Source organism: Rhineura floridana, chromosome 3 (assembly GCF_030035675.1).
Source record: "Rhineura floridana isolate rRhiFlo1 chromosome 3, rRhiFlo1.hap2, whole genome shotgun sequence".
In the NCBI taxonomy this organism is placed as follows: Eukaryota; Metazoa; Chordata; class Lepidosauria; order Squamata; family Rhineuridae; genus Rhineura; species Rhineura floridana.
Genome location: NC_084482.1, coordinates 193266634 through 193293574, shown reverse-complemented (window position 1 = coordinate 193293574; position 26941 = coordinate 193266634). Strand labels below are relative to the sequence as shown.

General features: G+C 44.6%; 2 protein-coding genes across 2 annotated transcripts in view; one reads left to right on the top strand and one right to left on the bottom strand.

The window, feature by feature from the left end:
* Positions 1-1392: 1392 nt before the first annotated feature.
* Positions 1393-11772, top strand: C3H6orf136 (chromosome 3 C6orf136 homolog). The gene is made up of 6 exons (XM_061619152.1): positions 1393-1767; positions 3890-4417; positions 8869-8957; positions 10547-10747; positions 11203-11272; positions 11407-11772. The coding sequence occupies exons 1-6, from the start codon at positions 1633-1635 to the stop codon at positions 11563-11565; spliced, it is 1182 nt and encodes a 393-aa protein (XP_061475136.1). The 5' UTR covers positions 1393-1632; the 3' UTR covers positions 11566-11772.
* Positions 11773-13557: 1785 nt separating this feature from the next.
* Positions 13558-26941, bottom strand: part of DHX16 (DEAH-box helicase 16) — a 30648-nt gene continuing 17264 nt past the window's right edge. Inside the window, exons 10-20 of the mRNA XM_061619151.1 lie at positions 24776-24986; positions 22886-22984; positions 22647-22799; positions 22001-22141; positions 20827-20989; positions 20439-20557; positions 19367-19434; positions 17646-17808; positions 17121-17282; positions 14764-14937; positions 13558-13797 (exon numbers count right to left, since the gene is read on the bottom strand). Of these exons, the coding sequence (XP_061475135.1) occupies positions 13669-13797; positions 14764-14937; positions 17121-17282; positions 17646-17808; positions 19367-19434; positions 20439-20557; positions 20827-20989; positions 22001-22141; positions 22647-22799; positions 22886-22984; positions 24776-24986 (1582 nt within the window). The 3' untranslated portion in view covers positions 13558-13668. The remainder of the gene's footprint in view (positions 13798-14763; positions 14938-17120; positions 17283-17645; positions 17809-19366; positions 19435-20438; positions 20558-20826; positions 20990-22000; positions 22142-22646; positions 22800-22885; positions 22985-24775; positions 24987-26941) is intronic.

Here is a 26941-nt window from a genome sequence, read left to right as displayed (position 1 = left end):
TGGTCGTCGGTGGCTCTGCTTCGGACTGGAAGGAGGTTTCGAGTGGAGTGCCACAGGGTTTTGTCCTGGGGCCGATACTCTTCAACATTTTTATCTATGACTTAGATGACAGGGTAAAGGGAAGCCTTACGAAGTTTGCGGATGATACGAAACTGGGAGGGATAGCTAACACAATGGAAGACAGGAATAAAATCCAAAGGGACCTGGATAGACTAGAAAATTGGGCTGAAATTAATAAAATGAAATTCAATAAAGACAAATGCAAGATTCTTCATTTAGGCCACAAAAACAAAATGCACGGGTACAGGATGGGAAATACCCGGCTTAGCAGTAGTGCGTGTGAGAAGGACTTTGGAATTGTAGTGGATCGCAAGTTGAACATGACCCAGCAGTGTGATGCTGCGGCAAAAAAGGCAAATGTGGTTTTGGGCTGCATAAACAGAGCTATAGTTTCCAGGTTGAGGGAAGTAATAGTCCCACTATATTCTGCTTAGTCAGGCCTCATCTGGAATACTGCGTTCAGTTCTGGGCGCCTCATTTTAAGAAAGATATAGACAAGTTAGAGCGGGTTCAGAAGAGGGCGACGAGGATGATAGCCGGTATGGAGAACAAGTCTTATGAGGAAAGGTTGAAGGAACTTGGCATGTTCAGGCTGGTGAAGAGAAGGCTGAGGGGCGACATGATTGCACTCTTTAAGTACCTGAAGGGCTGTCACATAGAGGAGGGTACAGATTTGTTCTCTGCTGCCCCAGAGGCTAGGACTAGGTCTAATGGTTTTAAGTTGCAGGAACGTAGATTCAGATTGGACATTAGAAGGAACTTCTTGACAGTAAGGGCAGTTCGGCAATGGAACCGACTGCCTAGGGAGGTGGTGGGATCCCCTTCGCTGGATGTCTTCAAGCAGAGGCTGGACAGCTATCTGCGGGAGATGCTCTAGCTGTGGATTTCCTGCTGTGAGCAGGAGCTTGGACTCGATGGCCTACAAGGCCCCTTCCAACTCTATGATTCTAGGCATACTTTGGGGGAAACCAACAAGGTTCGCAGAAGTACAAAAAAAATATTTGGGGTGGAGTGGGAACTTCCTGTGGGGTGGGGATGTGACCCAAAAACAGCCTAATTAGAACTGAGCATGCTCAGTGGACACTTGTGCGAGGATGGGAAACGCGGGGGGTTGGTTGGTATTGCTGGAAAGGATAACGTGGATAAAGAGGAACAGGAGGACCTCATAGTGCAGTATTTTGTTACAGGTCAGACTTGGTCGTACCTATTTCCAATAACCTTGCCCCGCACATGGAGAACTCTACCAACTGCAATGGAGAACCGGAAGTCTTGCCAGAGGACCATTAAGATTGGCAGAACCGGAGCCTGGCAACCGCCTGTTTTCTCACTGCGCAAACGCAGTAGGCAAAAAACGTCTCCGAGATCGCGCGTGCTCACAAAAGTTCAAGCAGGGGCAATAGCAACGGGGGCCTTGCGCGGGTCTTCCTCCTTCAAGCAAGGAGACAACGACACTGCGCTTGCGCATTTGGGCTCTTCGCTAGCGCAGGCGCCGTGGCTTCGCCGGCTGAAGCGGGCGCGTTCTGAGGCGAGAGGCGCTGTGCTGGAGGAGGGGAGCCGCCCCGTGTCCGCGTCATGTATCAGCGGAGCCGGGTGGTGGCCGGGCGCCTGGGGCCCCGGTGCCCTTGGAGATGGGAGGGCAGTAGCAGCAGCAGGCTCCGGCGGGGTCAGGGCGACTTGGCGCGATGCTGTTACCGGGCCCGGCCGAGGGTGAGCGAGAGAGCAAAAGAGAGAGTCTGACTGACGGGCAGGTGGGGTGGTCGTGGGGGCGTGGCCACGTGCGGTGGGGGCGTGGCCAAGCCTGCTCTGTCTTGAGTATCGATCGTGGGGAAAACTGGAGGGGAGGGAGGGGGGCTGTGATAAGAGGTCGAGGCTGCTTGCCTGGGGTAGGAGGGAGGCAGGTGGGTCGTGGGCATAATATGCAGGGCAACGAGCGTGATGTGGGATGTCAGAGGGAAATTGGGTTGTAAACAGGAAAGTAGCCATTGAATCAACTGGGAGACTAGTTAGGTGTGTCTGTCTGCATTCTGACCCTTCAGAAGTCCAGACATATTGGAAAATACGTGGCCCTTGTGCGCTTCCCACAGGCACCCTCCTGGCCACTGTGGAAACAGGATGGGCCTTTGGTCTGATCCAGCTCTGCTCTTACGTTCTTATGACTATACAAATTAGCAACGCTTTTATATATGTTTTTAAAAGTTCATGATATATTAAAATACTATAATTGTATTTTTGCAGCTTTAGGTTTTGGGGGCTTGATTGCATGATGAAGTGGGCTCAAGTCCCCAGAAACTTATGTCTTAAGGGCCCACAGTACTCCCTTTTTAAAAAACAAATGTATAAATTGCTGCATGATTACTATGATTTGCATAGTGTGTAAAAGGTTTTATGCTGTTGTAGACCATCCTGATGCTTTGCAAGAGGGTCATATAGAAATACTTAAGTAAATATATAAATTTTTGGCTTCTGAGATTCAGATCTTCCCAGAAAGGGATGGGGCGGGGACTGTGATAAGCTGAAGCAGGGAACAGTATCTATAGGAAAGGGCAGATTACTGCACATGAGACTGACTGATAGGCCACTGGATGACCTCCAAGCCTGTGAAGTTTTACTGAATTGTGTCCATCCATATTTAGGTTTTGCCCTGATTCATGAGAACTGGAAAGCTGACATTTTCAGGATACCAATTGCTGCCTCAGATATTGTTGCTAGACATTTTATTTTGCGCTATCTGTGTGCCAATTGCAGAACACACAAAAATGTCCCCTGACTGTGTTTACATTAGAGCTGATGCTATGGTGAGGATGTGGAATATCTATAGCAGTGGTATCCTCGCTAAATGGCTAACTTTGGGGATGGGAACAGGCTGGTGCTGGCATTGAGGAATGGGATATTATTACTTTATTGTTATTAAATGTATTTATTACCTGCCCTTCACCAGCTGGTCCCAGGTGGGTTACAAGAATTTAAAAATCAACTTTAAAAGCAATTGAAACAAATTACAGGCACTGGAATGGGACTTGTCTTCATGGAACTTGTTCTCTTGTATTATATCTTATATTAACAACTTGTCCTGCTGCTAGAATTGGTAGGTGAGTATTGCTAGTCTTGTGTCAAGTATGGCCTGACTTCCCAGTGATCATTGCGGGTAGGTTTTTATAACTGGAGAGTGATGACTGAGGCTACGGGACTTCCTAAAGGGCCCTTTTGGAGCTAGAAAGTGGAGCCTTGGTGCCCCAGTGCTTCCCACCTGCTTCTCAAAGTAGCTCACCAGCAAAACTGAGTTGCTGATCAGGCCATCAGGTTCCAACCTCCAAGGCTTTCCTCCTTGTCGTTGGAGTCTTTTTCTCCATCGTGGCAGTGGAGAAGACGGGTCTTGGTCACGAGTCACGCTCTTGCCCTCTTTGTTTATGGTATGCCACGGTCTAAATTTTCTGGACTGTTACTTTCAGGGCAGTGTGCCGGCCACATCTTTGCCACATATACAGTTACTTAGCTTTTAATATAATTGTATGTAATTTGCCTTCCCATCTTGTTGTAAGCTGCCTTGAGGAACTTGTGGGCAGAAAATCTGGATGTGAATATACATATGAATAAATTGTGGTTATAACCCAGATTTTGCTCCAAGAAAAAGAATGAATCTTGTGATTTTCATCCATTACATGGATGAAGACTTTCTTTTCTTCTAAGGACATTTGGTCATGCCATCAGGGGAGATTGGGATGACTCAAGAGGATATGTTAGAAGTTTTTTTGCACACTTCTTTCACCTCTCTGGAGTGCCAAGGGCAGATTCAGGTTTCATTGTCCTCAAGTGCCTTCTTTCCTTCTAGGACCTGGATGCATCATGGGATAAGCTGCATCCAGGGCTAGTCCCTTCTGGTTCTATAGGACCGACATTCCACTCCCTGTTCACCAAGAAGTCATCGGGAGCTCCCACCGTCCTCCCAGCACTGCCCATACCTGCAGGGGACAGCTTTGCTGTTATCAACTGTACCAAACTGAAGACTAGCCCTCGCCCACTGATGCATAATCTAGAGACTAGGGCCCTTTCCTGTCCCACTGTGCTGTCCCTACCAGAAGGCTTGGAGGATGCCCTCACCCTGGTGAATGGGAGGCAAGAGGACGACATTGTGGTGCAAGATAGCGAAGGGCTGGATGGTGCCTCTTTGGACTCTCTGCACAGCCTGTTTCACGGCTGGCAGTACCGATCCCCTTACCAGGCTCCTGAGGTAGCACTGGGTCCCCTTGCTCCCTTCAGAGCTACACCTGGAACCCCCTCACCAGTGAGTTCTCCAGAGAGCGATGAGCCCAGCATGGAAGAGCATCTTGCAGTCATGCATCAGAAACTACGGAATGAGGTATATATGGGGATCTTGTTCTGTCTTGGGGCTTAGTGCTTTTCCTTTGGCAAGGGTGGAAGACTTCTTGGGGTAGGCAAATATATTATTATTATTATTATTATTATTTATTATTATTACATTTATTAGTCACCCATCTGGCTGGTTTACCAGCCACTCTGGGTGACGTACAACATAAAAACATATAATTCACATTAAAACCTTAAAATTCCAACAATAACACTAAAACCTAACCTGCCCCAAATGCCTGCCTGAAGAGCCAGGTTTTCTGGGTCCGGCGGAAGCTCATCATGGAGGGAGCATGGCGGCAATTATTTGGGAGGGAGTTCCACAGAGTGGGTGCCATGATTGAAAAAGCCCTCTCCCTAGTGCTCACCAGTCTAGCTGTTTTAACTGGTGGGATGGAGAGGAGGCCTTTTGAGGCTGATCTTGTTGGGCGGCGTTGATGATGCTGGAGGCACTCTTCCAGATAGACTGGGCCAAAACCATGCAGGGTTTTAAAGGTCAAAACCAACACCTTGAATTGGGCCCAGAAAGCAACTGGTAACCAGTGCAACTCCTTCAGCACTGGAGTGATGTGGTCTCGCCGGCGGCTACCCTTAATCAGGTGAGCCGCCGCATTCTGTACCAGTTGCCGCTTCAGGACCGTTTTCAAGGGTAACCCCACATAGAGCGCATTACAGTAGTCTAGGCGAGAGGAGACCAGGGTATGTACCACCAATGGGATCAGATGTTTTGGAAGGTAGGGGCGCAGACTTCGTATTAGATGGAGTTGATACAACGCCGCCCAGCTCACAGCCGAGACCTGAGCTTCCATGGACAGCTGGGAGTCAAGAATGACCCCCAGGCTGCGGACTTGGTCTTTCAGGGGCAATTGTACCCCTTTAAGCACAAAGTTAACATCCCCCAGCCTTCTCTTGTCTCCCATGAACAGTAGCTCGGTTTTGTCAGGGTTCAGCTTCAGCTTATTCCTTCCCATCCAGCCACTCACCAACTCCAGGCACTTGGACAGGGTTTCCACAGCCAACCCCAGTGAAGACTTAAACGAGAGATAGAGCTGCGTGACATCCGCATACTGATGGCATTGCAGCCCACATCTCCTGATGATAGCTCCCAGCAGCTTTACGTAGATGTTAAATAGCATTGGGGAGAGGATGGAACCCTGTGGCACCCCACAAGTGAGAGGCCATGGGTCTGAAACCTCATCCCCCAGTGCCACTCCCTGGAACCTATCAGAGAGGAAGGAGCGGAACCACTGCAGTACAGTGCCCGCAATGCCCAGCCTCTCCAGGTGGTCCAGGATGCCATGGTCAACAGTATCAAAAGCTGCTGAGAGATCCAGGAGGACAAGGAAGGTGCATTCGCCCCTATCCAACACCCTCATATCATCCACCAAGACGACCAAGGCCGTTGCAGTCCCATGTCCAGGCCTGAAGCCGGATTGAAATGAATCAAGATAATCTGCTTCCTCCAAGTGCGCTTGCAACTGCTTTACCACCACCCGCTCCACCATCTTGCCCAGAAATGGTAAATTTGAGACTGGACGAAAGTTGTTCAAGACTTGGGGATCCAAGGAGGACTTCTTTAGAATTGGTTTTATTATTGCCTCCTTGAGGGCTGATGGCATTATTCCCTCTTCCAGGGACATATTTACCACCGCCTTGATCCCCTCGCTCAGTCTATCTTTGCAGCTCATAATGAGCCATGACGGGCAAGGGTCAAGTAAGCAGGTGGTAGGGTTTAAGGTTGAAAGCACCTTGTCCACTTCCTCGGATGGAAGAAGCTGGAACCAATCCCAACCCGTTGAGATGCCCCTGGCCGACTCTGGCTCACTCACTGTATCCACAGCGCACAGAATAGCACTCTTTATACGATTGATTTTATCCACAAAGTGCCTTGCCAATTTGTCACAGGAGGCCTTAGACTGTTCCATCGGCTCCGGGGCAACTGGACTGACCAGGCTCCGGACCACTTGGAACAACCTCCTGGGACAGCACCCTGCGGACACAATAGAGGCAGCATAAAAATCCTTTTTTGCTGCCCCTATTGCCACATGGTAGGCTGCTGCTGCCGCTCTAACCTGTGTTCGATTGTCTGAATGGATATGGACTGACATGGACGGCTGGATTCTGTTCTGTGTGGCATGTGCAGAAGCTAAGAGCTCCTTCTCCAAGGGTTATGTGGCCCATCTTTCTCTGGAGGTGCAGGTGACCATCACCTTACTTGCCCTCTTCTTGGGAGTGGACTCCAGAGGTCAAAATAGCAGTTTCTATATCAGGGGTGAGGAACCTGTGGCCCTCCAGGTGTTGCTGAGCCAGCATGGCCAGTGGTCAAGGCTGATGGGAATTGTAGTCCAGCAACATCTGAAGGGCCAGCTATGCAGCTGGTGTTGTATAGTTTCAAGCTGGGTTCACCAGTGACTTCTTGAAGAGGTAAAACTACCCTGAAGTGATTTTTACATGGTATAATGTATGATTTAGAAGAAAATGAGATCTTTTGTGTCAGAATTAATTCTCAACTCCAGTACTTTACTCTTAGGCTGTGTACACAGCATGCATTTACATTTAAAGCACGTGACTTCCCCTAAACAATCCTGGGAACTGCAGTTTGTGAAAGTTGCTGGGAATTGTAGCTCTGTGAGGGTTGAACTACAATTCCCAGGATTCTTTGGAAGAAGCCATGTGTTTCAAATGTGCTTGAAATACATGGTCTGGATACAGCCTTAGTGAGAACACACATTCAAGTAATTTACTGTGTAAAACTGACTTGGTAGAACTGCCTGCCCTGTTGAGAAGTAACACACGCATTTTCCTGAATAGATTCCATGGGCCCATATCCCCTTGGATGACTTCCAGCCATCTTTCTTCATATTTTGCCTGAGTTATCAGGGCAGGAGGGTTTGGGGTAGACTTACCCTCTGCTAGGAAGCCTGAGTGCCCCAAACATTAGAACCCTTGAGCTTGAAGTTGGAAAAAGAGACAATTCCACAGCAATGTTCAGTTCTTGATTGAGGCCACCAGCTGTTTTCTATAGCCACACCAAGGCAGGTCCCCACATCTGTTCTTCATGCCCTTACTCAGACAAGGAGCAAAGCCTTTTGCTTTGGAATTGTCTGTGTTTCCCCCAATGAATAAATAGGCATTTTGGTACCAGTTATGCCCCTAGTGTAACTCCTTCTGATATAATTACATTATAATAATGTGGCTAATACAATTATTGGGGGTGGGGGTAGAGCAATGTGTTTTGCACATAGAAGGCCCCACGTTCAGTCCCAGGCATCTCCTGTTACAAGGATCACAGGCAGCAGGTGATGCGAAAGACCTCTGCCTGCCTGAGACCCCAAAGAGCTGCTGCCAGTCAGCATAGGGCTGCCTTTCCCCCCATCCAGCCCAGGTAACATGGCCAACGGTCAGGGATGATGGAGTTGTAGTCCAAAACATCTGGAGGGTTTCTGGCTGGCGCAGAGAATACTGAACCAGATCAACAACTGGCCCAACTTGGTATAAGGCAGCTTCCTATGTACACACACTGATGTGTGTATTGATAAAGGTGGGCTGAAAATTAGAAATACCACTGAAAGCCTGAAAACAGATTTAGGATTTTTTAATGTGTAGACCTGAGTATTTGACTTCTAAAAACTTCTTTTGTGAGGAGGCTGAAGTTAAACGTAGGGATCCAAAAAAGACACAAAGTGGCTTGGGTGCGTGTGCACATTTAGACTTTTCCCTGCCTCTAACAACTGCCTCCTGAAAAGCTACTCATGAAGGCCAGGGGAGTCCAGCGCAGCATCCAGACATGCACAAAAGCGGTTTTGTGATGTGCACGAGTCTCTTGGGAACCTGGCTCGTGTTTTTTTCCTAAAATTTATATGTTGATACCACTGTATACTAATACATGTAAGACTGAAGACAGAGTCAAAGTATCAGATTTTGAAATGTAAATTTCCACATACAAAGCTGAGATTTTGCATTAGAATTTACCAAGAATTTTTGTTTCAATCAAAGGTGGCGGGTGCCCATTGGGACTGGTAGGGCAGAAAGCAGGGAGTCCAAACAGTATGTGGAGGCAGAACCAACTAATTCTAGTTTTGTCCCTATCCACCTCCCTGCCGAGTTCTACAAGGGACAAGACTGAAACCGAGGAGAAGTCATCTGACTGGTGGTGCCACCACTTCGACTGGTTGCAAATACGAAGGCGGGCACATGGGGGCTGCCTGAGGTTAGTGGGGCGGGGCCCTGCTTGCCCCAGTGGAGCAGCCTCCACTGGGTTCAGCTGTGCTGGGCAAAACCTAGGCCAAAGACCCCACCAACTGAATCGCAGAACTGTTAGCCATGTCGTTAGATATGAAAGCTGAGGGCTGGGCAGTGTTGTGTAGATAGTACTGGGCGTCTGCAAACAGGTTGGGGATTCCTCACAGTTCATTGTTCTTGTTTTCTTTTCCACCCCTCCAGTTACCAAATTTCTTTTTGAAGGCCCACGACTATGGAATCTACTCCCGGGATGTAGAGTTCATCAATGAGATTCTGCATCTAAGAACACGGTCAGTTTTGGCAACAGTGAAGGGATGGTGGAATACCTGCCAGATGGATTATCTACTTCCTGATGAAGGGGAAAGGTTCTGTGGAATGTTTAGGGCAGATGAAAGAAAATAGTATTTTCAATCCGTTGCACAAGTTAAAGATCTAATGGTTGCAGAGCAGATGTTCTTTGGCTCAGGATAATGGTAACTTACTTGACAGCTTTGTGGTCTCCAGAAAGCAGGCAGTGCTAGACAGCAAAAGAGCCTTGCTATATTCTATGGACATTAACCACAACTTTGCAAAGTGATGCTGATTGCAGTACCCCAGCTAGCTCTCTTCCTCATCACTGGTTTTTTATTTATTAAAATTGACTCCACTTCCCACCATTTTCTTAATGCTCTCCAACTGTCTCCTCTCCTCCTTTATGGAAGTCTTGTAATAATTACACACCCTGTGCTGTCCTATCAGATCTGATGGTTGGCAAATTGCATTACCCTGTGCACAGACGCAGCAAGGGTGATAAACTCAACTCAGTGGATGGGCTTCCTGGAGCTGATCCTTAGTCTATGAATGACTCAGTGGACTCTCGGACATCTACCCAATTAGTCAAATCCCTTGTCATTGGTGATGAGCAAGATTGGCAGTGCTCCTACTCACTTTCAAGCATGGGCCCCTTTGTAGGTTGCTGATGTGTTGCTTCTGCCTTGCCCAGCTAAGAGTATGCTGGAATAGACAAATGAATGGGGAAACGGCTTGGGCCTCTTACTCCTGTAATCTGACATATATTGGCTTGTAGGATGATCTTGTTTCTGGTTACTGAAACATCGCCAACTGTAGCTGCTACTAGTAGTTACTGCTGTTATCCCCTGAAGTCCGTTGATGGTCTTAAGCATCGAAGTTGTCTGTGGCAGGGGGCTCATACACTCATAGGACTAATTCTTATACGTTTGTGAATTACTTGCTAACTTGCAGCTGAATGCATAAACTATCTCCTCTTCCCTCACCCCCAACAAGCATTTTGTTTAAACTGAGATTACATGAATTACTTCTGACTTTTCATCTGTTCCATATGTGAATTTTGGCTGTAGTCATCGGGCTGAAAGGCATGCATGAACTTGCCCCTGTGTGAGTCTATCATGCTTTACCATTGTGGTTGCCATGTGCACACATGTATGTGAGATCTGGAGGGTCCCCTCCCACCACTGAAAGGCTTGAAAGAAGCATTATACTGTAGTAAATTGAACAGGTTGTGGTTTCTGTAAAGTACCCACGACAGTTTCTCCAGTTTCCAAATGGACCCAAAAACGTTAGTGATCCCTGGTCTACTTTAGGGGAGGAAAAAAGCTTTGGGGTGAAGGAAACATAATCGGCTTTTCAGGTGTTAGTGATATGGCTGGAACTGTGCCACTGCTGTCTAAACCTTTCCCTTGCAGGGATGAACAGAGAAGGAAGTTCAGGATGCACCATTGTACTTGAGATGACAGAATGAACCACCTGTCTTGGTTAGAATGAGAGATCTGGGCCATTCTCCCTCTGGGGAAATATGGAAAACTTTCTTATCCTAATCTGACCTTTGTCATTTCTTCCCCTTTCTGCTTTCCAACCCTAGAGGCCAAACCATGTACCAGCTGGCGCTGACCTTCTGCCGCTTTGTGGCTTGGAACTACTTTGCTGACTTACATATGGAGGTGCTCAAGGTGACACAGCACCCCGAGAACTGGAGCATTCAAGCCCGGTGGCGGATTAAGGGGTTGCCCTTCCATGTCCTCCTGCTCCGCTTCTACAAGAAGGATAGGAGCGAGCTGTACAGGTGAGGCATCTCCTACAGGGCAGCTGTGTCAATTGAGCTGAGCAGCCCTACACAAATGTGCTGCCTTATGCAGTCCCTCCCCACAGGTATATGCCTTTATGGTAGCAGAACTAGGGTGGCACTCACTGCCGGCTGTTATTCTTCCTTTGCAAGAAAGTGCAAAGGTACCTTCCTGTTCTGCTTTATTGAAATGCTTATGCCAGGGTTGTTCTTCTAGAAGCATTGTACTGTATTTAGACCTGGTCACCTTGCTAAAGGGTTTAGCACCTGTAGGCATTTCTAGTAAAAGTAGTGTGTTCTGCTTATTGGGGTGTGGTTTTAGGACCATTAACATAACCCAAGAATTTAAGACGCTGTAAGATATTCAAATACACACTTATTTTCATGGTGTATTTGTTGGAAGAAGTCACCTGTTTGTTTTTGCCTGATTTTATTATTTTTTAATTCCTCTCCAGGACCTATGATGCCTATTCCACTTTTTTCTTAGATTCACAAGGGTTAATTAAGTGTCACAGGGTAAGCAAGGTGAGTTCCAGTGCATGAATACCACAGTGGAGAGGGTGATAATAGAATCTCACCCTCCCTCGCTTTGCCTAGGTCTTGACAAGAAAAGTGCTTTTATATCTATCAATCTAACTCTGTTTTTTCTTTCTTTGCAGCTCATGCCAACCCAGCCTCCCCTAAACAAGTTGAAAAAACTTGTAGTAGCCTCTCTGTTGGGCCTGGGGCTGTCAGACCAGAAGCCATCATTGCTCCTGCTGTTATCAATTCTGGCTTGCAAACAGCAGGGGGCACCAGTAGGTTGTAGGGATAGCTGAAGCCCACCCCCTTGCTAGTTGTGTCTCTTTTGGTTCATCTACAATAACAGAGTATGTGGTAGGGAGGATGCCACTCCTGGCTCATTGTGTATCCGTATTGCCTCTGTATAAATAGTGTGAGCCTTGCCTCGTGTTGCTGCACCAGCAAGCACTGTGTAAAGATGGTTGTAATTTAATCTGTACATAATAAAAGGTTTATGTTGAAAATAGACTGAATAAAGAAAGTGGCTCTGTCAGATCAAGAACTGGGCTAGAACTGTAACTCTCATCTAAACTACTAGTGACTTAAAACAGATGCCTGTTTCACAAAACCTTTTCAGCATTATGAAAAGGTGGTCTCCCTTTTGATGGTCTCTCAGTATGCAGATGGGCAAAAAGGTTGGCTCCTTGCAAATGGCAATAGTCAGTGTTGAGGAGGCAATCTACTTCTGTTGCTTAGCCCTCTGAGAAGAGAAGGTGAGGCACAGGGCATTGGTGCTATGGATCATCGCTTAGCAGCATTTTAAAGACTGATCCACATAGACACCCTTCATCTGTAGGCAAAGTGCTTGCCAAGAAGTGAAGGGATCAGAGTATATTGTGTGAATTTTTAATAAGGGATGGCTCGACAGGGGCTTCTTTGTACTGAAAATTGAACCCCATGAAAACTTGGTGCAGCACTAATCTAGACCTACAATTGATTTTGTTTTGTATAATTGTTACCATGACAATTTATTAAATTAATGAGGCTTTAAAAGTTATTAGTATAAATACAAGCTATGGTTACTTAACGTAGCTTGCTACTTGAGGTAAAATCTTTATTATGCAATTAGACCAGGGGTGGGGAACCTCTATTCCCATCATCCCTGACCATTGGTCATGCTGATTGGGACTGAAGGGAGTTGCAGTCGAACAACACCTGGAGGGCCACAGCTTAGTCCTCCCCCCTTTCCTCAAAGGAAAGCAGACACTGCCAGCAGTCTGAGAACTAGTTGACGCTACGAACTGAAACCAGTTTCAGACTTCCTGCAACACACATTTCTTTATCACACTTCGGGGGGGTTATATCTACTATAACTAAAAACAACACAGGCATTCCAGCCACCTGTAGACTCGGCAGTGTAAATCTTATACTGAGTCTAACACAGCAGATTTTGCAAGTGCAAACTCCTCATTGGGTAGTACAAATTTATGGAAAGCTTTATTGAGGTGCGGTGTTGTATGTTACACTTGTGTAAGTACAGAAAGTGCTACTGTGTGAAATATTCTTAAGAACTTGTTTTCATTTAAAGATTAACCTTAATGGTTACAGACGTGCTTTAAAATGGTCACTAAAGCCTCCTGAAGGCTTAGAACGAAGAGGTGTGTCAAGCTTTCCAGTGCGTGGAAGCAGAATTTCAGTGCCCCGCACAGCTTAACTTTGGTTTAGCTAATCAAGAGGAAGAATAAGTTGGAGAGTAAGAACACGCGCACACTTACTGAATGGACATCATATCAGATTATTCCCAGCACTCCCATTTTCTTGAGTCAGAATTTTGACATTTTAGCAGAACATCAGCTCTACGTCTAGTTGATCTGAAGTTTGGCCGTCATGCTTCTGTTTCCCTTCTACCATTAGCATAAAGCCAAGTCTGTTAAACCAGTAGCAATCTAGCCCAGCTGCAGGCAAACACAAGACGATGTATGAACTGCCCAGGGAGGGGGTTCGGTAGCTACCTGCTACAGTTCCATTATTCCACGTATAATAAAGTCCCTTAACAGTGTTTTTGACTGAGACAAAGTGTTGGCTAGACAAATGAGTGTACTCCCCTTTACAAAATGTGCAAATGCTTGTATAGCAGGAATAGGGCCAGTGAGAGATAACGCACAGTGGCTTCAGTAGCCAAAGACAAGTCGTACATTGGAGCCCAGGAAACTTGTTTGAGGCCCAAAGAGACTTTTTTTAAAAAATATCTCCTTAACAATAAGGTTATGACTTGCCAAGGAAGAGAACGGAAGCAGATCACTCATGAGTATTTGTAAAAAATGTTTTACTCAGTGCCTCAAAATGGCATCAAACTATACAGCTGTACAAATAAAAATGCCCCACCGTTGATGGGAAGCAGGGAATAGGCTTCTTCTACCTTATCCCAGTTCCTCCCGGGTCTTCCCCACTTTCTTGGGCAACTTCTTACTGGAGGCATCCTCCAGCTCTTTGGCCTTGTAGTAATGAGGGGCCACCTCCAGCAGCCACGCACTGTCGATCTCTATGACCTGCAAGAAACAGAAGAGATTGCATGTTTGGTCTCTTCTAGCCCCGCCCCCCAACAGCAGACACACTGATTATTTGCTTCTGTGCACCAGCTAGGTAGGAAGGGCGGTATCAAATGTGATATATGCAGAGGAGGGAAGGAATGTGTCTCGTTTAACTTGAGTTAAAAGGAGATTTTGAAGGCATAAAGGCCTGAATTATACAACCACACAGAAGGCCAACTGATCTTGCCACTTTACCAGATTACTCTTTCAAACTTTTAACAGTCTACATACATGCACACACAAACAGCACCTTCTCCTCAATGGAGAAAGTGCCTTTACTTTCGCAACCAATGTGATCAAGTACTGTAGCTAACACCCAATGCCGAGCATTTATGTAAGGAGGAGAGGTCTGCAGGCAGCCATAGGCCATCAAGGTCCACAGGAGGGCAAGGACACGAGCGAGTATGTATACTTGCATGGGTTTGAGGAGAAATCATTAGGCCCTTTGTCAAAGGGTTACACACATTGCTAAGGAGTGAGCAGAATCAAATACAAGATTCACTTACACCGAGTCAGCCTCTTGGTCTGTCTAACTTAAGAAGGGTCTACTCTTGACTAGCAGCACCTCTCCTGCAGAGATTGTTCCCAGACCTTGCTACCCGAGATCCTTTTTAACAAGAGGTGTCAGGGTTTGAACTTGGGATGTTTTCCAGTAAAAATCTGTACTCTGAGTTGGCTCTTCACTGGGAGGGTAGTACTGTGGAATGAACTGAACTCAACAACACCCCATTAAGCTCTTCCTATCTCAGCTACCAAGACTGGATTCCCAAGTGCTATCCATTTAACACTGATTTCTTCCCCAACGCACCTTTATCCCTACTATAATTGCCAACTTTGGGGCTTAAGTTGAACAGTCATCTCAAAAGTTCTCCCCAGAAGTCCCAGCAAAGACTATGTTTTTTAAGCAGTGGCCATGAGACTTGCCTGTCTCATGAATTCTTTAGTGGTGAAGACCAACTCGTGATAGATGAGCCAGCGTGGTTGTTCTTCAAAGAGGGAACTGTTGGGGTGGATGAACACTGTTTGCTGGTGTTTGACACTCTTGTATCCACTGCGGGTTAGGCGGGCCGTGTGATAAAAGAAACCAGCAGTGATGGCCTGTGGATGGAGAACAGGAAGGGCCAAAACGAGTTAAGAAAAGACAGATATCAGCAATCGTATGGGGGACTGGCTTGCTCCTCTTGACACACCCACCTACACATTGCCCCACTATCAAAGTGAGCAAAATGCTCAGTGTTGCGCTTCATGAGAGTTGGAGTATCAACTGTGTGGTATATTTGTGTACTCTCCGATCAGTTACTGTGAAGGGTTGCAGACTGGGTTATGTTTCCAAAGCACTTTCTCTTGGCATTATGCAATACACATTTTGCAAGCACGTTCACAACACTGAATGTTACCCAACAAGACCATTTCATATGCAGACATTTAACCAAGCTGGGTTTAGATGGAGGGCTAGCCCCACACAGCATTGTCTCTAACTAAACTGCATGCAGAACGACTTCTGCAAGTGCAATGGAACTTCCCCTGCCTCTCCTCCCCTGTGCCCCTCGAATCTGCTCAGAGGGTTCCCCCAACCCTCCTAAGCAGATTTGGAGGAGGTGTGAGATGGCAAATGAAGTTCCGTTATGCTTGTGGACATTGACTTAGCTGGATACAACTTAGTTACAAAGTTCACTGGCTGATCCTAGGTTGATAATAATGAGACACCCCATGACTGCACAGGGTTACAGAACATGCTCCTGACAATCGCTCACATACATAAAATGATATGTATTGCCCTTTTGGCTACAAAGATCTGTGGACAAAGCTTGATAAGGCTTTAAAAGCCTGAGAAGTGAGTGTATAAGGCAGCCTTCCCAAGGCCGCTGTTGTCCAGATGTTCTCGACTCTAGTTCTTATGATCCCTGACCATCAGGTATGCTGGCTGGGGCTGAGAGTTGAAGTCATCTGGAAGGCACCAGCCTAAGGAAGGTCTGGAATAAGGAATTCAGGGGCTGTGGATGGGGGTTCAGTACCCTTAACAGCTCCTTCCCCATAATTAGAAAACTTAGAAATATCCAAATTAATGCAGGTTGCGCAACCTACATCACAGGCTTTTTTAGTGCAGAATTTGAGTTGGCTGGGCACAATTTTATTTTATTTTTAGTATGTAATATTCTGAGGCATGATTAGCAGAGGATTGGTTTTGGTTTTGAAATGTTTGTTTATTATTATTTATTAAACTTATATCCTGGCCTTCCTTCCAGTGGGAGCCCAGGGCAGCATAACAAAAATACTATAAAACATCTTAAAAACAGACTTTAATATACATTAACACAAAACATTTTTAAAAACGTCTTTTAAAAAAGCTTTAAAAACATCTTCAAAAAAACAGCTCTAAAATGTTTTTAAAAACATTTTTATAACACCTTGCTTAAAAAGCAGTTCCAACACAGACACACAGACTGGGATAAGGTCTCTACTTAAAAGGCTTGTTGAAAGAGGTAAAAGGCAAAAAAAGACAGGAATGGAAGGAAAGCATAGCATAGGGATTGACCAACCAGAAAGAAAGGGATTGTATTTATTATTTATATATTTATCCTGCCTTTCTGCATTATACACCCAAAGTGGCTAATAACAGAAGTTGCCTCCTGAGCAACCTTTACAAGCAGTATGCAACAATGTTTGCCTTTGGCCATACAATGTAAGCTATTCATTGTATCGATGCTCAGCCTTACTGTAGCCTGACATTTCTCTTAATGACTCTCAAATTGTGCAGCTTTCTCCTTAAGAGAGCTTTGGTTGGCTCTGTGTCTCAAGTTTTAGGACAGCAGCAAAGACATTTTTATCCCAGTATGCCTTTAGTCAATTTTATTTATACTTCACTCATACTGCTGTTTTAATTATTTAACTTGACATGCTGCATTTGTTATTACATCGTTGGGTTTTTAATCTAGAAGTCATCTTGGTGGCTGAAAGGCAGGGCAGAAATGCTCTAAAATATTTGTAAGGCTCCCTAAAGGCTAAACCAGGGATGGCTAACCTGTGGCCCCCAAAGATGGTGTTGGACTCACAACAGCCTTACCCAGCATGGCCAATGGTCTGAAATGATGGGAGATGTAGTACAGCAACATCGGAATGGCCACATGAAAGCCCCCCTGATGTCCTCACATGTAAGACTTAGATTCTCTGGATAGTCAATTGGCAGAATGTACACAGACATGTCTGCAGAACACACACCCTCAACCCCACACATTTATGAACAACCCTGAATGAAGAAACAGGAGCAGGGGAGCTTGTACCTTGCGGATAGGGATGTAGTCTCCCTCGCTGGAAGTGATGTCCACCTCAATGCGCTCCATCAGCCCTTCCAGCTGTTCTCGCACGTCGCGGGCTCGTCTCATGGAGCGGAACTGGATGAAGTTCTCATAGCACCACTGCATGGAGTAACCACACTCCACCCACTGCCAGTGGGGGGAAAAACAGGCTTACACCAAGTCCCAGTTTCCCACCCTCCCATCCAGTGACCTGACTACAGCCGCAGTGCTGTTGTACCACCAACTGCCTGTCCACACCAGTGTTTGCCCATGACCAGGGGAAATGCAGCCAGCACCAGTTTAAGGTACCCCGTCCCCTGAAGCCATCTGCAGTCTGGGCATGGAAAATCTAGCCCCAGTAGCCTGGAGTGACTTTAGTACACCCTATGCGCGCACACATGCACAGCCCTCACTCCTTCAGTGACAAGATGAAAAGGAGTTGCCTTTTGGAGTACAAATCCCTATCCCATGGTTCCAAACTCAGTCAGTCTTGTGGAGTTCCTCCCTTACCTGATTATAAACGTTGAGAAGAACCAAATGGTCCCCACCAGGCAGGAAGAAGTTCATGCGGGCATTATCAGCATGGACCACTTTGTCCTTGGGCCGGTAAAAAATGGCATTGTTGACCGAAAGCATGGCAGCGATGGTGAGTATCTGCTCTGAGCACTTGTACCTGGAGAATCCCAGTAGAGGAAGAGAGCAGTATTAGGTCTCAGCAAGGCAGGAGAGCCAGCTTGAATCCACAGCAATAGCCTAAATCTAGAATGCAATCAAAGGGCGGCATCAGAAGGCTGCGGAAGAAGGGAACCAGAAGGAGAAAAGAATACAAGGGCAGCTCTATGTATGTATGTGAAAGTTGGGACAGTGAAAAAATTGAGTAAGAGAAAAATCAATTCATTTGAAATATGGTGTTGGAGGAGAGTTTTGCGGATACCATGGACTGCAAAAAAGACAAATAATTGGGTGTTAGAACAAATTAAACCAGAACTATCACTAGAAGCTAAAATGATGAAACTGAGGTTATCATACTTTGGACACATAATGAGAAGACATGATTCATTAGAAAAGACAATAATGCTGGGACAAACAGAAGGGAGTAGAAAAAGAGGAAGACCAAACAAGAGATGGATTGATTCCATAGGAAGCCAGAGACCTGAACTTACAAGATCTGAACAGGGTGGTTTACAACAGATGCTACTGGAGGTTGCTGATTCATAGGGTCACCATAAGTTGTAATCGACTTGAAGGCACACAACACACACACAAACTGGGGAAAACTGAAGGACAACTGGACTGATTTAAAATTACAGTTTTAACTCTGGTACTTCTCACTACTAAAACAGGTTAAGGTACAACTAAACAGAGATTAATATTATCCAAGTGCTTGGATTCAGATTCAATTTTAACTAAGTTATCAAAAAATAAAAATAATAAACCTGCAATACGTAAAATTTAAACAAAATAAAAACTGAATTAAAAAATCTGCCATTTAAAAAACTAAACAAAAATGCATTACATTTTACACTACTCTCATTAGGATGGTTTATAACTCAGCAGGGCTCTTATATTCCTTGCATTTCCTCTGGAGAGAGTTGAAATTCTATCTTTAGTCAGTCAATCTTTATTGTTTCAATTGGGAGCCTCAAAAAAGAAATAAAATACCAATGATTACAATGACAAAATGTTCACAATAGCAATGACATCTAATTTACCACATGACTGAGAAGGTAGAAAATTGGCTTGAACTTTAGAAGTTGCCAAGGCAAGTTCTGCTACTGTTAAGTCACCTTAGTATGAGAAGCCACCAGAAAAGATTTTTGGCAAAACGTCTATCTTTATCAGTTAAGAACCCAGGATAACTGCCCCCCTTCAACAAATCAAAAACAGATCTATACAAGATGCATAGTTATTCTAATTGCATCTGATGGTGGACTATAGTCCATAAAACCTTGTGCCATAATAAACTTTAGCCTTCAAGCTTCCACAAGACTTATTTTTGCTGAACATACTTAACATGGCTGCCTCTCTAGAAACCATTAATTTAATATAGCTCATTCACGTTTTTGAGAGCTTTGGAATTTCCAGGGATGATTGTAATAGGGTGTTGGAGAGGGAACTCAGAACTGAAAGGGATACAGAGATCACAAGCTTCACTTGTGATTACTGGGAGCAAGGCTAAGCACATAATTAACTGGATAGAAAGAGAAAGAGGAAATCAAAGAAGGACTCACTGTTCTGAAGCCAGGATCATCTTGGACAGCATGGGATCAACGGGCAGCTCTGCCATCTTCCGGCCCAGCTAGATACAGAACACATCTGTATGATCAGACTTGACCAAACAAAGAGCACAAAAGCCGGCTTCATAACGCATGAGTCCTTATTCTAAGAGCAGAGGGGGTGAAACTGCATCCTAACATTTTTTCTGCACCTGGATGTGGCTGATCTTTTGTGCTGACAATTAGGGGGTGGCAAAGAAATTCCTCCTGTGAAGGAAATCTCAAATCCTGTGCCAGAAGCTCATCCTTTCAGTTTAATGGTCCCAATTGGGGGTTTCATGTTTTTATCATATTGGTGCCTACCCAGCGCCACTGCGATGTGGTGGGCTATCACCCAAGAAAATAAAATGCTGATGGACAACATATGAAGATCTGAATCTTTCTAAAGGATATGTGACATAATTTAAAACACATGAATGGTTTCGCTACCTGTCCCAGAGTGCCCAGCTGTTGAGTTTTGTCAAGTACATGGTAGCAGGGTGCCTACTGAACCCATGCAAAAGATTTCTTATTTATCACATTTTATCACCCTACACACAAAACCCCTCCAAGGAGCTTAGGTTGGCATTTGTGGTCCCCCCCTCCTCTAATAATAATAATAATAATAATAATAATAATAATAATAATAATAATAATAATGTGAGCGTGGGTTAGGCTGAGAAATAATTACAGATCCAAGGCCACCCAGTTAGTCTAGTGGCTTAGCAGCAATCTGAACTCCCCACTCAAAGTCCAGCATTCTAGTCTCCAAAGGGATTTCTCAACAGAGCTCCACAAAGATCTCGACCACAAGGTAACAGACCATCATTGTTATTCTGAGGGGCAGGCAAATCTTCTGCTATGAAAGTAATCTGTACTCATGGAGCCTTTTGCTGGCGAACAACTAGAAAAGTTAAGTGGGCTTACAGCTCAAGCCTCCTCTCCTACACCAAGCTCTTTTCCCAGTGAAGGAGGATGGCCAGTTGGAGAATCCACCCCACTTTCAGTGGAGGAAGCAGAAAATGTCTTTGAACATATGAAACCATACCTTGGTGAGCTCACCAAGATGATTGAGGGCTCCCAGGGCATAGAGCTGTTCCAGGGCCAATACTAGAGTCTCGTGGGGCGGCGGGTCCATGAAGTCAAAGTGGATCAGATCATTGATGCCTAAAGGAAGAAACGGAGGAAAGCTAGGCTCAGAAACACCCATAACAGTCATCCCTCCCTACAAAACTAATGAGTATTTCTGCCACCAGAGAATTCATCCTCCCCTGCCACCTCTTTTTAAATACAAAAAAACAGGACCCTAGAACATGACAGGCCCAAGGCCACCCAGCTCTCGCTCTCTTCCAGAAAAACCTTAAGAAGGTGGTCTTGGAGGAAAAGTTAAGCATCTCCCATACATCATTCCCGTCCTAGACTGGTCAACCACACACCCAAGCTTTTGAGTAGCAGCACCACATTGCCCAGGTTGGTCCTTTGAATTTCTGGCACCGTGGTCTCTTCCATCTCATTCTTGTAGGCCCAGGCAGTGTAGAGACGGAAGCACTTCCCTGCAGCCACACGGCCAGCTCGTCCTGCTCGCTGGTTAGCAGAAGCCTGAGGAAAAGAGGGAATTATATGAAGTGTGTGTGCTTGTAAGGGAGTGGGGAGAACGGATGACTACTGAAGATTTTATCCCACCAGATCTCAAGGGTGGATTGTATGGATTATTACAAGGACTAACAAATATCTCTGTGAAATGAACAGGTTCCTAATTAAGGTGGTCTAGAATTCCATGTTGTAGTCTAGAACAGCTCATAAAGAATACTTGGCTTCATTTAGTGAAAGAACACATTTGTAGCCCTGATGATTGTGGGAAAGGCAGACTTGAAGATATATGCAGTGCCTAATGAAGGCTCAGAAACCATAAGGACAACAGATGCAGACACACCACTTTAAAATTCTACATAAACAGCTGTGAATTTTTAGGAATATCATCAAATCCATCTAACCAGAAACTTGTCTTTAAGAGAAAACAATGTCTCCAAAATGTAGATAGTTTAGAAGTTACATTTCCTGAACATTCAGGGAATGCAATCAAGTAAGATGTTCCAATTTACTTTTACTAAAGTGGTCTCAACATGTTTACTGGGAGGTTGACCAACAGAATTCAAGTTTTGCTTTTACACCCATCTTTCCCCTTTATCAATCCTTGCTTTACTGTCACTTGAGCTACACTCTACCCTATGCCCCCTTCCTAACCACCTGCCCCAGGCTCCCTGCAATTTCCTAGTATTGGATACATAGCTATTTATGGCTCCACAGACACTGCCATGTGGAAGTACTGAGTTAAAAAACCAGATCCTAATCGTGCTGCTTAATAGAGTCACTTTTCATACATCCCTAATTTATGCTGCATAGTTCAGTTAACACCCTCTCCTTGGTATATTATAATTAGCAGACTAGACGCTGTTCTTCCTGAAAAAGTATAAAACCAACAGGAATGAGAGAAGAACCAGATTAAATGAGAACTGCTGGTAAACCTGAAGATTAGGCTTGCCATAAACACTGTGATAAATAAAAGGCTGGGTGATAAGGAGTATGGTGGAGTGTACTGAAACTGGGTACCCGAGAGCACGGAGTGACAATGAGCGACTCCATGCCTGTGCGAGCGTTGTAGCTCTTCTGCTTGCAAAACCCAGGGTCAATCACATAAATGATGCCGTCTATGGTCAGAGATGTCTCTGCAATGTTGGTGGCCACAACAACCTGGAGAAGAGAGGAGACAAACATTAGTGAACTGGTAAGGTCAGCTGTTTCTGTGATAGTCTAAAGCATACTATGAGAGGAAGGGCCAAACCTCAGTGGCAGAGCACATGATTTAATGAAGAAGGTGCCCGGTTCTTCATTTTAAAAGGAACTCAGGTAACAATGCTGGGAAAGACCTCAGTCTGAAACTGCACCAGGCAGAGTAGGCAATGCTGACCTAGATGAGTCAATGGTCTGACTCAATAGGAGACAGCTTCATAAGCTCAAATAAGTTCACCAACCTGCAAACCTAAAGCATCACACAGCCCTTTAAAGCACTGACCCCAGAACACTAAAATGCTTGAAGCTACATCTCCTAAAACACAAAACCCATTCCAAAAATCACCACTCACTCTACAGTCCAAATGCTCCAAGCACTACTTCCCTCAACAGACATACAGTTCCACCCCAAACAGTCAAAGCTCCATTCCTCTTTCCTTTCCTGCTCCCCATAAGTAGCTCCTACCTTCCTGGCCCCCGGGGGGGTTGGCTCAAAGATCTTGGCCTGCATGTCAGAGGGCAGGTTAGCATAGATTGGGAGGACCAGAAGTTCTGCAATCTTAGAGCCCAGGCGACGGCAGCGATCCTGCAGCATCTCACAGCATGCTTCAATTTCTTCCTGCCAATAGGAGTGGGAGTTAGGTGCTGCTGGCATGTACAAAAAAAAAAGCCAAAGTGGGCATAGAAACATATACAATGACTTACCTGGCCAGTGAGGAAAACAAGGATGTCTCCTCGGGGCTGTGTAACATGGATCTGCAGTACTGATACCACACAGGCCTCCAGGTAATCAGCCTCTGGAGCCTAAAGAGGGTGGAAGGGACAGAGGGATAGTAATTACTGTCTCCTATTAATCAGACAAAGCCCATCTCTGCCTCCCCATGACTTCTGTTATGACGTGCCTAAGGTAGTCATTCAGGCTCACTGCTCAGGACTGCACATCCAGTGCCACCTCCACAGGTTATTTTTCTTATTTGTGCCACACCAGATCTCTTTTTGGAAAACCTATCACCACTTCTGCATCCATCTACTGTTCACTCCAGCACTACTGATATTCCTCTCAAACACAAAACGCGTCTAATGCAACGGCCTCCACAACTTATTTTTTATTCCAAGTCCTTACTAGCCTGCTGGGACTTTGATCTTCCAAACCCCCCAGCGACTGTTTCTAGCACCCCAAGCAGCAATCTTCTACTCTTACTAACCAGAGCAGCACTAAATTCCAAGACTAGAATGCAGAGAGCAAATAACAAATTGCAAAGACAGACCATTAGTGAATTGACATGATGAATGTTTACAGGGAAACAACTGCCATGAGGTGACATTTCCATTTAATAGCTCTTATAAAATGAACCTCCACAAGGTGAAACCAAGATGGAGCTGCAGGAAATGTAGTTCTGGTTTTTCAATGCTAGCAGTTCAATCTCATCACATTTGCGTGTGTGGTTTTATCATCATCACCGTCACCACTCTGATTCTGATGTTCAAGTATAACTGCAGATGCTTACGTAGCCAGAACAGTGCATTGCTGGGGGGGGGGGAATCAGCAGGCTTGGTGAAGCCCCAAGATTTGCATAATTACAAAAAAAGTGATTCCCCCCCTCCAGTGCTCCCAATAGGTCAGAACATGCTCAGTGGCCACAGAACGCTGAACGACTGTTTGGGGTGGTGGTGGACAGAAACCCAAATGGGAGGATAGAATGGAATGGAATATTCTTGAGGAGGGCACAGCTGACCAGAACACTAAACTCCATACTGCAACATTATATTGCAGGTCCCACCTACAATATTATGACAGAACAAGTAGCCATGGAACAGTTACAGGGAAGTCATCTCATTGTGACAACACCAAACCAATAACACCTGATCTTAAAAAACTCTGCCAACAAACAGAAAAATAAACCACTATTTCTGGAGAGGTGGGCTCTTTTAGGCAATCTGCCTGCTAAACTGAAGCCACTTGGAGGCAGCAAAACCTGCTTGCCTGCTAACAGCTGATGCTTGGACGAAACAGGAAGCTTGAAGGACTTAAACTTGTTTTATTTGGCTTTGTGGAAAGAAAGGCTAAAGTAGCTTGAGGTGTCTGACACTGCCTCAATGTGTTCTTTTAAAGGGAAATGTGGCAGCCTATTACTGCACCACATGCAAGTGAGCACCCTACTGAACCCTCACTAATACGAGCACCAGCCTGTGGCAACCATCACTTCTGGCTATGCTGTTTCCCTTTTGCAATTAGCTTGGTGGGTGTTTCAATAGTCTTCATAAGTCAGACAACAAAGCTGCAGGTAAATACAAAACAGAGAACACATGCATGGAGAGAATCAAAGACTATCAGGGTAAGAAACAGGTAAGAAACAAGTTTAAGTTAGTAAACTCCCCTACACTGAAACACATGGGAGATATGGCAAGTCAATAGGGCTATGAGTAATCCACAGCTTTGTCGTGTAAACACAGAATTTAATTCTGGGAATAGATATTTGCATTCTTTTTTTAATGCTGAATTTAGCCCTTATGGTACATTATTCTCACAAGCACTGCCCTCTCAAATGAATCTGAGATCACCTGTACAACAATATTTCCTTGGTAATCTACTACCTTGGTGTAGTAGATGTCAACAGGGAAGCGGCGTCCAGGAATGCGGAAAATAGGAGCATCATCAAAGAAAGTGGAGAAACGTTCTGTGTCCAGGGTTGCACTGGCAATCAGCACCTTCAGCTCAGGCCGGAAGCGAGCAATGTCCTTGATAAGCCCAAAGAGAATGTCGGTGTGCAGCGTGCGCTCATGAGCCTCATCAATGATGACGACACTACAAAAGAAGTGAGGGAAGCTAGTTTTTATTTATGCAGTCACACACGGTTTTGCATCCTTTATTGTGTTTGCCCTCAAACAGGACTGTACTGCTTCCATTTTATTGAGGCAGGAAGACCATAACTTGCTCATGACTATACAACAAGTCTTGGATCTTGAATCAAGGTATCCCAAATCCATGGTAGAGTCCTACTTGCGGAACGCACTATGGCACACTGTGGCATCATCCTTGCCAACTCTACGGAAGACTTTCCTCTTTCAACAAGCCTGTTAAATAGAGACCTTATCCCAGTCTGCGACTGTGTTGGAATTGCTTTTTAAGATTTTTTAAATCTTTTAAAAAAAGATGTTTTCAAAGATGCTTTGTTTTAATATGTTTTCAAAGATGTTTTGTTTTTAAGATGTTTTAGGGTGTTTTTGTTTGCTGCCCTGGGCTCCTTCTAGGAGGAAGGTCAGGATACAAATAAAATAAATATTGCTTGCAAGCAGTTGCCAATCTTACCAGAGTTGGAAAACCAAATGAACACCAACCCTGTAAGCTAGAATGCTCCTTCGGTCCACCAATTTGGAGTAGGAGACTTCCAAACCTTAAGTTAAATGCGATTAACTGCTTTCTGGAACCGCAAGCAAAACAATTAAACAGTGGCAGTTAGCCAAAGAGGCCTAAATGCTAAACTTGGTACCAAGGCTTACCTGAAAGAACACACACCAGCAAATGCAAGGCTCTTGACCCCACCAGGAACAGAAAAACACATCATCTCAGACAGGCCCGCCCTTAGCATGTGCGGGGCCCGGGGCAAAAGCATATTTGGGGGCCCCCCACATTCTTTCTCTCTCTTTATATATATATATATTTATACCAGAGCATATGCTTGAATCCTTTTTTTTTCCCAATTAATTTTTATTCAAATTTTCAAAACCAAAACAATACAAAAAGAAAAAACACAAATCAATAACTAATACAATAAAAAAAGAAAAAATATATAAAAATATTGACTTCCGATTTGTCGTAGTTCAGCTATAAACCTATAATATATAACAAGCCTGTCTCTTAATAGATTATAAAATCACCTTCCTCCAGTGGTTATCTTAATTGGTTTCAAATCTCATTAACATCATATCATTTTATTCTTCCACAAAAAGTCAAAGAGAAGTTTCCAGTCCTTGAGATATATGTCCATCAATTTTTTTTCTAGATAAACATGTCAATTAATCCAACTCATCAAGTCTATTAAGTCCAGTAATTTCTAATCGCTCTTCTTCCATTATCCGTATTGGTTCCATCTTCCATCTTTACGCACCCAATAATCTTGCTGTCATAGTCATATAATAAGAGTTTGATAGGAATTTCCTTTATCACAGATATTTTCTTGCCATCAATTCCGAACATATCACTGAAGTATTGTTGCAAAGCCGCATCTCTGTTCCTCTTTTTTACATGATACACTAGCACATCTCTTGAAGATTTTTCCATTGACACAAAACAGGGATTAATTCTGTTAACTTTCTCCATTTCAAGTTCCATCAAATCTTTCCAGTCCAGGAATTTTTTTGAACCGATAATATCTTTATCTCCAATCTCTTCAATTCCTTCAGGGACAGCGCTGAGTTCCAAACCGTAATATTTGTCTCCAGGATCCATCACAGCCAGGAAATCCAAATCTATTTTCATGTCCATATTTAATCCAATCTCCATAGTTTGAACCTTGCCTTTAATTTCTCTTTCATCCTTTTTTGGTTTTCCAGATCTATCTTTATTCTCCTTTCTCATAGAATCCTGAATTTCTTTCAGCTCCTGTCTCATTTCGTCAAATTCAATTCTCCACGCTTGACTATTATTTCTCAGTTCTTGTTTTATTGACTTAATCCCATTCATTATTTTCTGAAACATATCTAAAGATAAAGTCCCTTCTTGTACATCCATGATCTTCTTAATTGTCATTCTTAAAGCCA